This window comes from Panthera uncia, assembly GCF_023721935.1.
Source record: "Panthera uncia isolate 11264 chromosome C1 unlocalized genomic scaffold, Puncia_PCG_1.0 HiC_scaffold_3, whole genome shotgun sequence".
Taxonomy (NCBI): domain Eukaryota; kingdom Metazoa; phylum Chordata; class Mammalia; order Carnivora; family Felidae; genus Panthera; species Panthera uncia.
Window position 1 is genome coordinate 100,993,135 of NW_026057584.1, and position 14,077 is coordinate 101,007,211.

A 14,077-nucleotide genomic window follows, 5' to 3' on the forward strand; every position below is an offset into this window, starting at 1 on the left:
GGTAGGGAAGGCCAGCCTCAGCATCCTTCACCTTGTGTCTCGAGGGCTAAAGGAGAGCGGGCAATTACATACCAGACCCATCCCAGCTACCATTTATTTCCCTGCCTTCTGGAACCCTTGAACTGCCCTTTACGTAACACAACAGACCCAAATCCCGGGCCCTCGTCCTGCCCCACGGTGCCTGTGCTTTGATCAGTTCTGAGGAATTCTCACCACAGCCCCCTCCCCAATCTGAGGCCCAGAGGAGGGGAGTTCTTGGTCACAGGAGAAAAGCCTATGATGTCTGCTGAGAAGACCGATACGGACTGTCCTGCAGCAATGTCTAGCCTTCTCGTGACCCATCTTGGTCTCTGTCCCGTGCGTGGCCCTGCTGCAGCCTCTCAGATGACACTGGCCCTGCAGGTGCCCCCGCTCTGCTCTGAGGTGCTGGCCTTGGTGCTGTGGGTGAGGCCGCTGGTGCCATTGCTGAAGGTGGAGTTGAGGGCCACGGGGCGCAGTAGAAACTCACGGACGTGCCACTGCCGCCACTTCTTCTGAACCTCCAGCTGCACCTGCCCCCAGAGACCACCATCAGTGGAGGAGAGAAGAACCGACCTTGTACCCACAGTCCCATTCACCGCCCCCACCCCGGGACCTCAGCATGGTCCCACGACTCGAACCTTCCCCTCTCCTGCAAACCCCTCAGATTGGCCATTTCCAGCCCCAACATCCAGTAGGGATTGAGGGCCCCTCTCTCCTGGACACTTTCACCTTCAATCTTGCCGCCTGGGTCCCAAGGAAGGGGCTTTGGGCTGTTTCACAAATTCCAGAACTCCAGAATTAATCAGGTCATCACCTGGGACAAACTGGACTCCTTCCCATGAAGCCTCCCTAGCTCACAACTTAATCTGGGGGCCCGGGAGTTGCTCTTTGGAAATGTCCTCCAGGGTGCCCAGCTGTAGCAGCCCAAACCTTTGAAGCCAGGTTTCATGCTTGAGTTTTGGAAAACAGGTTATTCCCATTCAAGTGTGGCAAACCAGTTTGATGGTCGACAGTTCTAGAAAGGCCTTACTTGTGTGAAGGACTGTATTCAACTAGTGGTTGGGCTGCTTCTGTGTGTGTCCTCCCCCAACTGCTCTGCGCAGGAGCAGAGACTTCATAGTAAGTGTCTGGCCCTCCCAGGAGTCAACACTCATTTGGAGGGTCCTTGAGGATGGATTTGCTGTTACTGCCTCTGCGCCATTTTACAGATGGGAACACTGAGGCCCATTGAAGGGCAGTGGGCAGTGAGCAGGGTCACCCACCAGGCAAAGCAGCAGAGCAGTCAGGAGCCCGGGTTCTTGTTGGGGTGCCCATACTTCCCTCTTTCCTGGACTTGCTCTAGGGTAAGAACCTCCTGGAGAGAGCTTGTTAAACATTTTCAGGCTCCAGCCCAGACCTACAGAATCCCCCTTGTGCTGAACTGAGGGTCGTGCGCAGTAAATGTGTGAACTAGGCTTCTGGGTGCTTCGATGTTCCCATGAAGTGAGCTCAGGAGACCCAGCCCGCACCCCACCTCTCCCCACCACCTTTTCCGGGGAGCTCCTGAACAGGGATCCAGTGGCTAGGAAGCTCCTCTCTCCAGGCCAGCTGAGAACTCACCTCCCCATTGAGGAAGCAGTACAGGACGGCCACCACCAGGCCCTGCGGGGGGGGGGGGGGGGGGCAAGGCAGCAGGGGTCAGTGCAGGTACTCCTGTACCCAGCCTCCCTTCAGCTTCCCCCCCCCCCAACATCCTTGAATTGCTAGCCCCAGGCTCACTTCTCCCCAGGAAGTGTCCCAGAGCCTTCTCACACCTCTCACCTCAGGGGGAATTAGGGCTATGTCCTCTGAGCCCCCTACTGTACCCCTGGCTCTGCTGGCATCATCCAGCATAGACTCAGCTCCTTGGGGCAAGAGCAGGACCCCTTTTGTCTGTGAGCCCAGTGTCCAGCGTCGGGCATTGGACACCTGTGGTTCCAGCAACCACAGAGTAGAAGCTGCTAACTTGGGCCCATGGGGACCAGGTCAGTCCCCTGAGTTAGTAAGGCAGGCCATCTGGGAGAAGCAGAGACTGGTGGCGCCCAAAGCGCACTGTCCCTCAGGTAGGGGGAGGGGCCGGCCCCTGGGAGACCCTGGGCCTGGTGTGGGCTCATTTTCAAGATCAGCTGGAAATCCGGAGGCGGTCCACCACGGCCAGCTCTTCACACTGAAACACGAATGCGTGAATGTGAAATCAGCAAAGCCTGCGTGCTGGTGCTGGCCTGCCAAAAGTGGGGTGTGTGTGACCTCCCCGTATACATCTCCTTGGTTAGGGGCCTCGGGGCTGTATGCACTCTATGTTCCCTGGTGCGATGGAGGTCTGTGCCTGTCAGGACCCTTCCTCACTAGTATCTGCAGCTTCTGTTTTCCCAGTGGTCCTGGCATGGAGCTCGGCCAGGGACTCCAGTCTTGAGATGCAGGGTTTGAGGCCAAGAGGCCTGCTGGGGACCATAAGCCAAGGGCAGGGTCTCTGCTCACCTCCTCAGGGACCCCTCAGGTCAGCCTGCCCTTCCTTCTGCCCTGCAGCTTCCCTGGCTGGTGGGCACCCTTCCCCTCAGAGGTCTGCGTGCCATAGCGCTGACCTCAGGGGGGCTCCCCTCCCCTTCCCGGTCCCATCCAGACCTGCCTTTACCTACTTACCACATTGGAAAGGACCCCAGAGGATGATGAACCAGCCCAGCTATGGTGGACTTAATACATACAATGGCTCAGGGCTGTTGGCGTTTTAACAGTGACAAAACTCAAGGATTTGCTTTAGAATATCAGGCATCGGGGACTGCTACGTAGAACGGAGACCATTTGGGGGAAGTGGGCGGCAGGAACGCCTACTCAAGGCTGCAGTTTCCAAATTCTGTAGCATGTTAGGATCGCCTGGGAGCTTTTGCCTAGGTTACCCCAAATCCGAATGCCTGAGGACAGATGATCTCAGACTGGGGCACCTGGGAGGCTCAAGTCAAGTGGCTGATTCTTGATTTCATCTCAGGTCATGATCACAGGGTGAAATCAAGTCCCGTATTGGGCTCTGTGCTGGACATGGAGCCTACTTGAAAATCTGTCTCCGAAAATCTGTCTCCTTTCTCTGTCCCTCCTCCACCCCTCTGTCTCAAAAAAAAAAAAAAAAAAAAAAAATCCCAGGTGGTTCTCCAGCTTTCTCACCTGGGAGCCTCTGTCAGCAGATGGAAAAGTCAGGCTTTAAGGTGAGACAACTAGATGTGGAGTTGTCTGACCTACATAACCATGGGGTTCTGGGTTCTAGGGGCTTCATTGAATCCTTGCCAAAGCCCTAGGGGGGAGGGGGAGGACCCCGATTTTACAGGTGAGGGAACTGGGTCACAGGGGTTTAGGCAGGACTGGCCCCATGCTTGGCCCAGAGCCGGTGGTCAGGCTGCTGGCTGTGGATGGCGCCCACCTCATGGGGCCCGGGGGTGCCTGGGCCTCCAAGATCCAGAGACACATTTTCACAGTTCAGGTGAGGGCCGGAGCCCCAGGTGAGGGAAAGTGAGTTGTGCCCCAGGTACATATAGGGCAGGCCTCCTACAGCCAGCGAGTTTAAGAAATTCCACAGTTTTTGGGGCGCCTGGGTGGCTCAGTCGGTTGAGCGTCCGGCTACGGCTCAGGTCATGACCTCGCAGTCTGTGAGTTCGAGCCCCGCGTCGGGCTCTGTGCTGACAGCTCAGAGCCTGGAGCCTGCTTCAGATTCTGTCTCCCTCTCTCTGACCCTCCCTCGTTCATGCTCTGTCTCTCTCTGTCTCAGAAATAAACATTAAAAAAAATTTTTTTTTAATTAAAAAAAAAAAGAAATTCCACAGTTTTTATACAATCATTAAAAATGAAGTCTTTGAAGAATTTTAGTGACGTGGAGACAACAGGAAGATAGAGAATTACAACACACAAGATAGGACACCACACATTAAAAAAAAAAAAAAAGGAAACCACACATAGCATGACCTCAATTATATAAGCTGTGCGTACATAAGTGTCTTCCTGGATAGAAAAGAGACTTTAAAGAAAAGAAAAAAAAAAAAAAAAAAGACGTAGAAGAAAACCCACCATCATTTTTAGCAGATTATTTCTGGGGCCATGAGATTATGGATGATTTTTTTTTTCTTTTTTAATGGTTCCTTATTTTCCAAATTTTCTACAACAACTCTTACGTGTACAATCAGAAAAAGCCAGAAGTATATGACAGGGTGCCTGGGTGACTCAGTCGGTTAAGTGTCTGACTCTTGATTTCAGCTCAGGTCACGATCTCACGGTTCGTGAGATCGAGCCCCGCGTGGGGCTCAGTGCTGACAGCACAGAGCCTGCTTGGGATTCTCTCTCTCAAAATAAACATTAAAATAAAAGTATATGCCGTTGATAATGTATTGTGGCTCTGTGTGTGTTCGTTCAGCCCCTGTCTTTTAGAGATTCGGACTAGAATATTCACATTTGAATAAAACAGTCTTTGATTTGATTAAAATGAGGGGGGACATGGTGGAGGAAGCAGCTGGGGACAGACATGAAACATACCCGCCTTGAGTGGGCAATGACTACATGGGGGCTCATTATCTACTATTGTCTTTAATATATGGAAGAAATTTTCTATAATATAGAATTTTTAAAATATATACATTATATAAAATATACACGGGTAATAGATAATCAAGTGATATATGTTTGTGTGTGAGCAAAGTTTAAAAAAACCTTAACGATCCATTTTCTTTGTAAACATAGAATGTTTCTATGAGAACATTCTGAAAGTGCTTTTGGGTTTTCTCTTGACAAGCCATTTCCTTAGAGAGAAACCAAATGGCCCAGCCCCAGCCACAAGCCCCAACTCCAGGGGACAGGAAGTTCCCTTTCTGTGCAGGGAGGCAGACACGGGTATCTGTGCTCTCAGTGAGGTCACTACCCACTTCTGGAAGCCAGGTCAAGGCCTTCCACCCATGTGGACCCGGAATCCCCCACCTGCTGAATGGGCCATTGTGAGCCCAGCCTTCCCACACATTACAAGAGCAGGTGGACACGGAAACTCTGGATGAAGAAACGAAGAATGTGGATTACATAAGAGGCTGGGTTCTCTGGAGCCTGGGGCACCGGCAGGGAGCTCTGGGCAGAGGGGACAGCCCTGGGGTAGGGTCTGAAGGCAGGGTGTGGAGAAGATCTGACTCTACTCAATGACGTGTGCCCAGTGATGTGTCCTCCCCGGAACCTGAAAGTGACAGAAGAGTGACCCCGGCCTCACCCACCCTGAACTGAACTCAGGCAACAAGGGAGACTCTGAGCCCCGTCCTGAGACCAAAGCCTCCCCAGTGAGGAGGACTTTGCAGGATAATCAATCTTGTTGCGAACAGGCTGGCTTCTTTAGGAAAATCCACTGGGAGAAATTTCTCTCAGGCCCTGAAGCCTATAATCTCTAGCCTTTTCCTGGGAATTTGCTTGTTTCCATTGCGGATATTATAAATCTTAGAACAGACTGTGTTTCTGTTTTTGCTCTGGCTACTGGAAATCTCTAAGTTCTCCCACCTTCCTAGCACTCTCCTGAATTTGCTTCTCTGTATGAACTCAATTTTGGTTTTTATTTTTATTTTTTTCACTGATCCTTCGCTACCTTTTTTTTTCTTTTCTTTTTTTGTCCTCTGTATGGTTTTCCTGAAAGCTACATCATATTATTTTTGGAAGGAGACAGCTATGAGTAAACAAAGTAACACTGTGACGTTTGGGATTCATGTTAAGAGTCCTTCTGTCTAAACACGTTTACTGTTTTGTTTTGTTTTTAAGCCTCACAACATCTCGAATGAATAGGTAGGTGCTTTCTTCCCTCACTTTCTTTCTTCCCTTTTTTTTTTTAGGTTGGGTATTATTCTCAGTAACTTGTGTATGCATGCAAGTTTCAAAGAGTCAAATGATTGCTGTCACAAAACAACAGCAGCCTCCTAACACCCCTGCCCCCATTTCCTGTTCCTCAGAGGCAACTACTTGGAATTCTTTTCACTGGTTCTGAAGAATATGCTGATGATGCTACTTCTGGATTTTTCGGTTTGGGGCATTTTTTATGGACTTCCCAGTATGAAGACGAAGATATTATTCTCTTTCAGATGCCCTCTCCCTCATTCCCACAATGTTCCTCTTCCTGCCCTGCTTTTTGATGGCTCAGCCATAGCCCTCAGCACTAAGGCTATTTTGACTACATATAAACTGTGGAGAGGTGTGCAATGCAGTATGTGGGGTTATTTTTCCCTTTCGTCTTCCCTGGAGTCAGTCTCTCTCCTTAGTTTTACCTCCCACCATCTGACTGGTGGGGAACTTGGGTCCCACAGCACAGTGAGGTCCTGCCCAGCTTCTCTTGGATGTCAGCCAAAGCAGGCACCCCCAAACCCCCTGCTGGACCCTTCTGGGAAGACCTGGCTTGCCGCCTCTGTGGTCTCCATTTCTCTTTAAGGAAAGAGAGAACTCCCGAAAGTCACAGTCCCGCGAAACTTACCTGGAACGAGCCAAGGGCCAATTCAAAGAACAGCTGGACCTCCATGGCATCTTCTGGGGAGAAGGCGAAGATGATGTAGTGGACTCCGAAGAGGGGGATCAGCAGGAGGGTAGACTTGGCCAGGCGCCTACAGACACAGACCCAGACCCGCTGCGGTGTCCTGCCCCCTTCCCCTAGGGCACAGCTCCACACACCCAACCTGCCTGACTGCAGGAGGCCAGCGGAGGGCCCCCCCCCCCCAACCTTTGTGGTTTGACTTTTCATTCTAGAGAATTTCTAACTCCCACATACCACCACCCATGGCCAGTCCCCAAAATACCTGATTACGCACCCCTATCGGCAAATAACATTTGGACACAAACGCACCCAAACAACTTTATTATTTATAAGTTATGTGCATGTGTTATTTAACATATTATTCACAAAGCCAGGATTCTTTTTTTTTTTTTCTTGTTGATAATAAATACCTATAAGGAGATGTGCTTTTTTTTTTCTTCCCAGATTAGGGTTGCTAAATTTAGCAAATAAAAAATATAGGATGCCCAGTTCAATTTGAATTTCAGATAAACAAAGGATCATATTTTTTTGAGTAAGTAACTAAAACACTATTTGTTGTTTATCCAAAATTCACACTGAACTGGGCATCCTGTGTTCTGTCTTGCAGCTTTATCCTAATCCCCGGCTCCAGCTTACTCTGGAGACCACTGCTCTAAAGATGTCCTGGAGAATCTGTCACCAAGTAATCCAACTCACTGCCGGATTCTCAAAGCTCAGAACCTCACAGAGAAAGCCCTTGCTGGACACTGATTTGTCTTTAACCGTTCTGTGCTGAATTACATCTCCCCAGCCCCAATTCATAAATTGAAGCCCTAACTGCAGGACCTCAGAAATACCTATCTCTGCTTGCAGACAGGACCTAAAAAGAGGTGATTAAGTTAAAAGGAGGTTGTTAGGATAGGACCTTAGTCCAATCAACTGGCGTCCTTTTAAGAAGAGGAAGAGACACCTCTGAGCACAGACAAAAGGACCCAGGGAGAAGGCAGCCATCTACAAGGCAAGGAGAGGGGCCTCAGAGGAAACCAGTCCTGCCGGCACCTTGATCTTGGGTTTCCAGCCTCCAGAACTGCGAGTAAGTTTCTCTTCTTTAAGCCATCCAGTGTGTGGTTACGTTATGATAGACCTAGCAAACTAGTACAGCATCTCCCTTCAACATCTTAAAGGTTTCAGAGTATTTCTGGATCACATATCTTGAAAATCTGATGAAGGCCATTCTCCCTTGAACAATACACAGACCTATATCGATGTCCCTGAAGCTGGGTCCCCGAAACCCATCAGGAGACTCCCTGGCGTTGCCCCAAGCACAAATCTCTGCTTCCTGGGATCCTGAGAGATTTCTTATCTTCCCACCACTGGGGCACCCTTCTCAGGCTGCACAAAGGACCCCCCCCCCCCCCCCCCCCCACCCAGCCCCCATTCCTATTTACATTTGTAACCTCCTAGGAACTAGGTCCAGTTGGGTAAACAATAGGTGCTCAGGAAATACGTGCTGACTGAGCAAGCCTTGTCTTTGCCTTCCACTTACTTATAATGGTTCGCTTCATTTCCTCTTGTCTCTTGGGTTCTCAGTTTTCTCATCAGGATTCTTAGGATGTTTATAAAAAGGATGAAATTAATCTGTAAAACACAAGACAGAGGTGGGGCTGAAGGTGATCGCCACCCCTCCAGGCCCCTGACCCCTGGACCTGAGGGCAGAGAAGGCACTGCAGGCCACACCCGAGATTGCACCACTGTGCCTCCCCTCACCTGCCCCACAGTCCTGGTGGAGCAAACCTATGGGAGGGGATGACTGACCCGGGGAGGGGATGACTGACCCGGCACCCGCTCCTACCCCCTGGCTGCTGCAGCTCTGAGGTCTGCTCAGTTGCCATCAGGGATTATTCACACTGGGGGTGCATTGAAACCCCTGGGGACCTTGTTAAAAGGCAGGTTTCAGGTGACCTGAAAGTCTATATTTCCATCAAGCTCCAGATGATGTCAAAGTTGGTCCTCGACTACACTTTGAGTAGCACGGCTTTCTTCCAGCAGAAGTTTTGTTGTTGTCATTTTAATGTTTATTTATTTTGAGAGAGAGAGAGAGAGAGAAAGCTCAAACAGGGAGGGGCAGAGAGATGGGGCGAGAGAGAATCCCAAGCAGGTTCTGCACTGCCAGTGCAGAGCCCGATGTGGGGCTCGAACTTATGAGCCCTGAGATCATGACCTCAGCCAAAACCAACAGGCAGATGCTTAACAACTGAGCCACCCAGGTGCCCCACCAGCAGAGGTTCTTAAGGCTTAGGGTATTGACTGAGGGGTGGGGGTGGAGTCCCAAGGCTATAGGTCAGTAAATCTGGGGTGGGGCCCAAGAATTTGCACTTCTAACAAGCTTCCAGGTGATGGTGAAGCTGCCGGCCTGGGGACCATACTTTGAGAAACACTGCCTCAGAGCCTTATAGCATCACTTTGCAGTTCAATCACCAACTTCAGGAAGCCACCCTTGATCACCTCTCTTTTCCTGATATATTGCAGTGAGGGATCATGTCACTGTGTAAGCACCTGAAATGTTTGAAAGAGGACAAAGGCATACGTCTGTCAAACTTATGTGTGTCCACGTATCTGCCAGTCCCAATCCCAACTTCCTAAAGGACAGGAATGTAGTCTGTTTATTTCTTTTGGTGTTGCCTTCACAGAGCCCAGTGCCAGAATGTTATAAAGATGCCCACACGGTGGTACCTCTCCTCCTCTCTCACCCACCTACGGGCTCCAGCACCATTTACAGAAGCAGGGATCAGAGGGCTCGGCCAGCCGGGCACCCTCATTGTTCACACAAACAGCCTGGGGCCTGGGAATGCTGGCCACAAGACAAGGATTAGAGGCCTGTCAGGACTCCTAGCCCAGCTGCTTCTTCAGGAACATGCTTCTCAGCTTGTTTGTTTATGCCTCTTGCTCAGAGCTGGCTATGCATGGTGTATATGAATAAAAGCTTTTTTTTTTTTCCATTTATTTTTTGTCTTAGAGTTGGATTCAATTTAATAGGGAGCACTGGAAGGCAAAAAAAAAAAAAAAATTCTCTAAGGTCCCAAGAATGAGTCCCAAATAGTGAAATTCCAGGCCCTGTGACCAACTGGTTGGGAGGTTTTTATTTTGTTTTGTTTTGTTTTTTTAAGTTCTTACTTAAGTAATCTTTGCACCCAATATGGGGCTCAAACTCATGACCCTGAGATCAAGAGTCATAGCTCTTCCTTTTTTCTTTTTTTTTTTAAGATAAAACCTTTTATATTTTTCTTTATTTATTTTTTATGTTGATTTATTTTTGAAAGAGAGAGAGACAGAGACTGAGCATGAGTGGGGAGAGCCAGAGACAGAGAGGGAGACACAGAATCCAAAGCAGGCTCCAGGCTCTGAGCTGTTAGCACAGAGCCCGACATGGAGCTCGAACCCACAAACTGTGAGATCATGACCTGAGCCGAAGTCAGACACCTAACTGACTGAGCCACTCAGGTGCCCCATTCACCATGCTCTTCCAATCGAGCCATCCAGGTGCTCTTGTTGGGAGATATGTTGCATCAGGAGTATCCACCAAACATTCAATCACTAGATAGACCCAGTCCCATGAAATCTGCCAGGACGCTGGGGCCCACTGTCCCTCCGCTGGGGCTCTCCTGGGCTGGGCTGTCAGATTCCCAGAATTATAGCAAGGAAACTGCTCTAACTAAATGAGGAAATGCCCTCCTGTGGGAATATCATGCAGTCATAGCACTGCATAGTTCATTAGATAATTTCAAAGGACATGGGACACCTCACATCTCTTGCTAAGTGAAAAACCAAACTAGAATACAAAACTATATTAAGCATTTTGAGAAAAGTATGTTTTTCCTCAAAGAAAAAGGAAAGAAAAGCACATGTGTATCCATTGTGTGTATCTAGGTGCTAAAAGTATGTGTGATTTTATTCCCTTTTGAAAAACAGACTTTGTATCTTCCAACTTTTCTTTTTACATGAAGTCTATTATTTAGAAAAAGGGGGCGGGCACACCGATGTGGCTCAGTCAGTTAGGCATCGACTCGTGATTTTGGCTCAGGTCATGATCTCCCAGTCGTGGGATCAAGCCCCGTGTAGGGCTCTGTGCTGACAGCATGGAGCCTGCTTGAGATTCTTTCTCTCCCCCTTTCTCTCTCTGCCCCTTCCCCGGTCACGCATGTGCACTCACTTTCTGTCTCAAAATAAATAAACAAACTTTTAAAAAATGCTCAAAAGGGGCACCTGCTTGGCTCAGTCAGTTGCACCTACAAGTTTAGCTCAAGTCAGGATCTCATGATTTGTGAGCTCGAGCTCCGCATCGGGCTCACTGCTGTCAGCCTGTCGGCACAGAGACCTCTTTGGATCCTCTGTTCCCCTCTCTCTGCCCCTCCCCCCACCTCCAAAAAAATTTTTTTAATGTTAAAAAAGAAAAAAGGAGGGAGGTCATGGGATGGCAGGATGGCTCCCTTCCCCCAACTGCCCCTAGAAGGTCACCAGCCAGCCAGTGGAAGAGGAGGGGCTGTTGCCCTGTGCAGCACCCCTGCCCCGCCCCAGAGAGCCCATGAAGGGCACTTCCTGTCAACTGGTCCTGTACCCGTACCCCCCCTGAACCCTGCGCCCGGCTGAGGGGCTGATTCCATCCAGGAGACAACCCGAGGGTGTCCCCCGTCCTCTGTCCCCCTATTTCATATCCACACCCACAGGCTCAGCTCCAGGGCTCCCAACCCTGACTGCAGAGTAGAAGCACCTGAGAACTTAAACCAGAGATTGGTGTCCGGGCCCCTCCCCAGAACAACGAGAGCAGAATCTCTGGCCCTCAGTATTTTTTTTTTTTTAATGTTTATTGATTTACTTTGAGAAAGAGATGGGGAGAGGGACAGAGACAGAGTGGGAGAGACAATCCCAAGCAGGCTTCGCCTGTCAGCGCAGAGCCTGATGCAGGGCTCCAACTCACAAACCGTGATATCATGAGCTGAGCTGAAATCGAGTCGGACGCTCATCGACTGAGGAACCCGGGCGCTCTGGCCATCAATATTGTTAAACAGCTCCCAGGTGATTCTGTTGATTCTGTTGATCCCAGTTGAGACCCTCTGGGTTCCCTGTCCCTAAGTCACTCTTGTATCTCCTCCCCGCCCCTCCCAACAGCACCCTGAGGGCCCAAGACCATGCCTCACTCAGCTTTCCTCAGCTCCCTGCCTATGATCCCAGCTCAATGATTCTTCCCAGTAACAAGGGGATGCCTAGAAAACAGATCAGGACAGGACCCAAAGGATCTGAAGGTGGGGGGGGGGGGGTTTCATCACAGAGCCAGCCAGGTTAGGGCAAGGAGCTCGGCTAATCACATTTCAGTGGCTACTCACAGACCAAAGGGAGTTATGTAACCTCCTAACTGCCCCTCCCACTTCCATCCGCCATTCTTCAGGGGGCGGAGCTTCTAAACCCTCCTGTGGGCCCCCTAACCTCTGGAAGTTCTGTGGTTGATCCCTCCCCGCACCAGGAGGGAGCCCTGTCTCTTGGCCTTTTGTCCAGGCCAGTCACTGTTTCCCTCTCTCCCACTGGAGCCCAGCTCAGGAAGATGGCCACTCACCAGGATGGAGAGGATCACAGGCCCTCGAATGACCCACCAGATGGACGCGTTGGCGTTGATGTCCCAGCACCTGTGGACAGCCAGGCTCCGTTAGGCGTGGAGAGCTGAGCTGACCTGGAAAGGCTAGTCCTCTGAGGAGCCCTTCGTATGAATGGCCCATGCTGGTGACCCTGAGCACTGCGGCTGTGTGCCCAGTGCTATCAGAACCGACTCTCCCCTCTGGCTCAGAGCACGTCTGAGGCTGACGATGCCTCCAGAGAACTCGCCTGTGGCCCCCAGTTTGAAAAACAGGCCTCTCCTAGATAGCTCCCAACAAGTGTCCATCCTGTTCGAAGAGCTGGATGATATAAAATACTCTCCTGTTACCTCTCCTTCAAGCAGCTTACCCAACGTCTTCCAGAAAGTGCCTGCTGATGGCCCACGAAGCAACAAAAACAGCTGGGGAACCTGAAGAATAAAAGCAAAGGGAGGGACAGGAGAGAGGGGACTCGGTTTTCAACACCCGCACAGGGACAGGACAGTTCCCCCAGCCCAGTAGTGAACAGGTGCATGGAACCCCCTAGGAAATCCTGTGCAAATGGGTAGCCTCCTGCTTCAAGGGTGGCAGGGACGCCCTGGGTATCAGATGGATCCTGAAGGCCACGAGGGGCTCCGGGGCTCCTGGGAGCCCGGGCCAGACTCAGGAGGGCCTCTGCCAGGAAGAGAAGCCTGAAGTGATGGTCTACACCTGTCCTGTCCTTGCAGCGGCCACTCGCCACATGTCGCGAGTGAGTACATGATACGTGGCTGGTCCCGGGGGAGATGTGCTGTAAGTGCAGGACACCGGATTTTGAAGATTTGTAGGAATAAAAAAATGTGAAGTGTGTTAACTTTTATGTTAATTGTATGTTGAAATGATAGTATTTTTACACTGGGCTAAATGAAATATATTATTAAGATTAATTTCACCTGTTTCTTTTTACTGGGTTTACTGTGGCTACTGGAAATTTGCATTCATTTTTTTAAGTCTATTTTGAGAGAGAGAGAGAGTGGAGGAGGGGCAGAGAGAGACGGATAGAGACAGAATCCCAAGCAGGGAAGCCCGGTGCAGGGCTTGAACTCCCAACCCGCAAGATCATGACCTGAGCCCAGACGGACACTTAACCAACAGAGCCACCCAGGTACCCCTAGAAAATGTTCGGTTATATATGTGGCCCATTCTATTTCTTTTTAAGTTCATTTATTTTGAAGGAGAATGAGGCAGAGGGGCAGAGAGAGAATCCCAAGCGGGCTGTGTGACTCAAGGCTCGATCCCACAAACTGTGAGATCATGACCTGAGCTGAGATCAGAAGTCGGATGATTAACCAACTGAGCCACCCAGGCGCCCTGGCTCCTTCTATTTCTAATGGACATGCTTGTCTGCACTTGAATGGCAAGAGCCGCGTCCCCAGGCTGCTCCGCTTCCAGACCTCCAGCAGCCAGGTTTATACCCTAGCTCCAGCCCTCCACACACACCTCTACCCCAGGGCAGAGATCAAAGGAGTTTTCTCTGGAGGAATCAAACAGCCTCAGACAAAGGGCCTACAGATGGTGATGCTGGGGACCCCCCAACACAGCGGCCACTTCCAGGCCAGTCTCCCTGAGAGACATACCATGTACATACCCCCCCACCCCCACCCCCATTCCACACACAGGGCCTTCAGTCAGCTCTGAAGTGACTCATTCTTTTTTTTTGTTTTTTTTTAGTGTTTTTTTAAGTGTTTATTTTTATTTTTGAAAGAGACAGAAGGCGAGCAGGGGAGGGCACAGAGAGAGGGAGACACAGAATCTGAAGCAGGCTCCAGGCTCTGAGCTGTCAGCACAGAGTCCAACATGGGGCTGGAACCCACGAACTGCAAGATCATGACCTGAGCCAAAGCTGGATTCTTCACTGACTGAACCACCCAGG

The 14,077-nt window shown here is 50.3% G+C and overlaps 1 protein-coding gene across 1 annotated transcript in view; it reads right to left on the reverse strand.

Annotated features, from left to right (window-relative positions):
- Positions 1-76: 76 nt before the first annotated feature.
- Positions 77-14,077, reverse strand: part of SCTR (secretin receptor) — a 58,018-nt gene continuing 44,017 nt past the window's right edge. Inside the window, exons 9-14 of the mRNA XM_049615298.1 lie at positions 12,536-12,596; positions 12,150-12,219; positions 8,088-8,179; positions 6,506-6,632; positions 1,621-1,662; positions 77-551 (exon numbers count right to left, since the gene is read on the reverse strand). Of these exons, the coding sequence (XP_049471255.1) occupies positions 381-551; positions 1,621-1,662; positions 6,506-6,632; positions 8,088-8,179; positions 12,150-12,219; positions 12,536-12,596 (563 nt within the window). The 3' untranslated portion in view covers positions 77-380. The remainder of the gene's footprint in view (positions 552-1,620; positions 1,663-6,505; positions 6,633-8,087; positions 8,180-12,149; positions 12,220-12,535; positions 12,597-14,077) is intronic.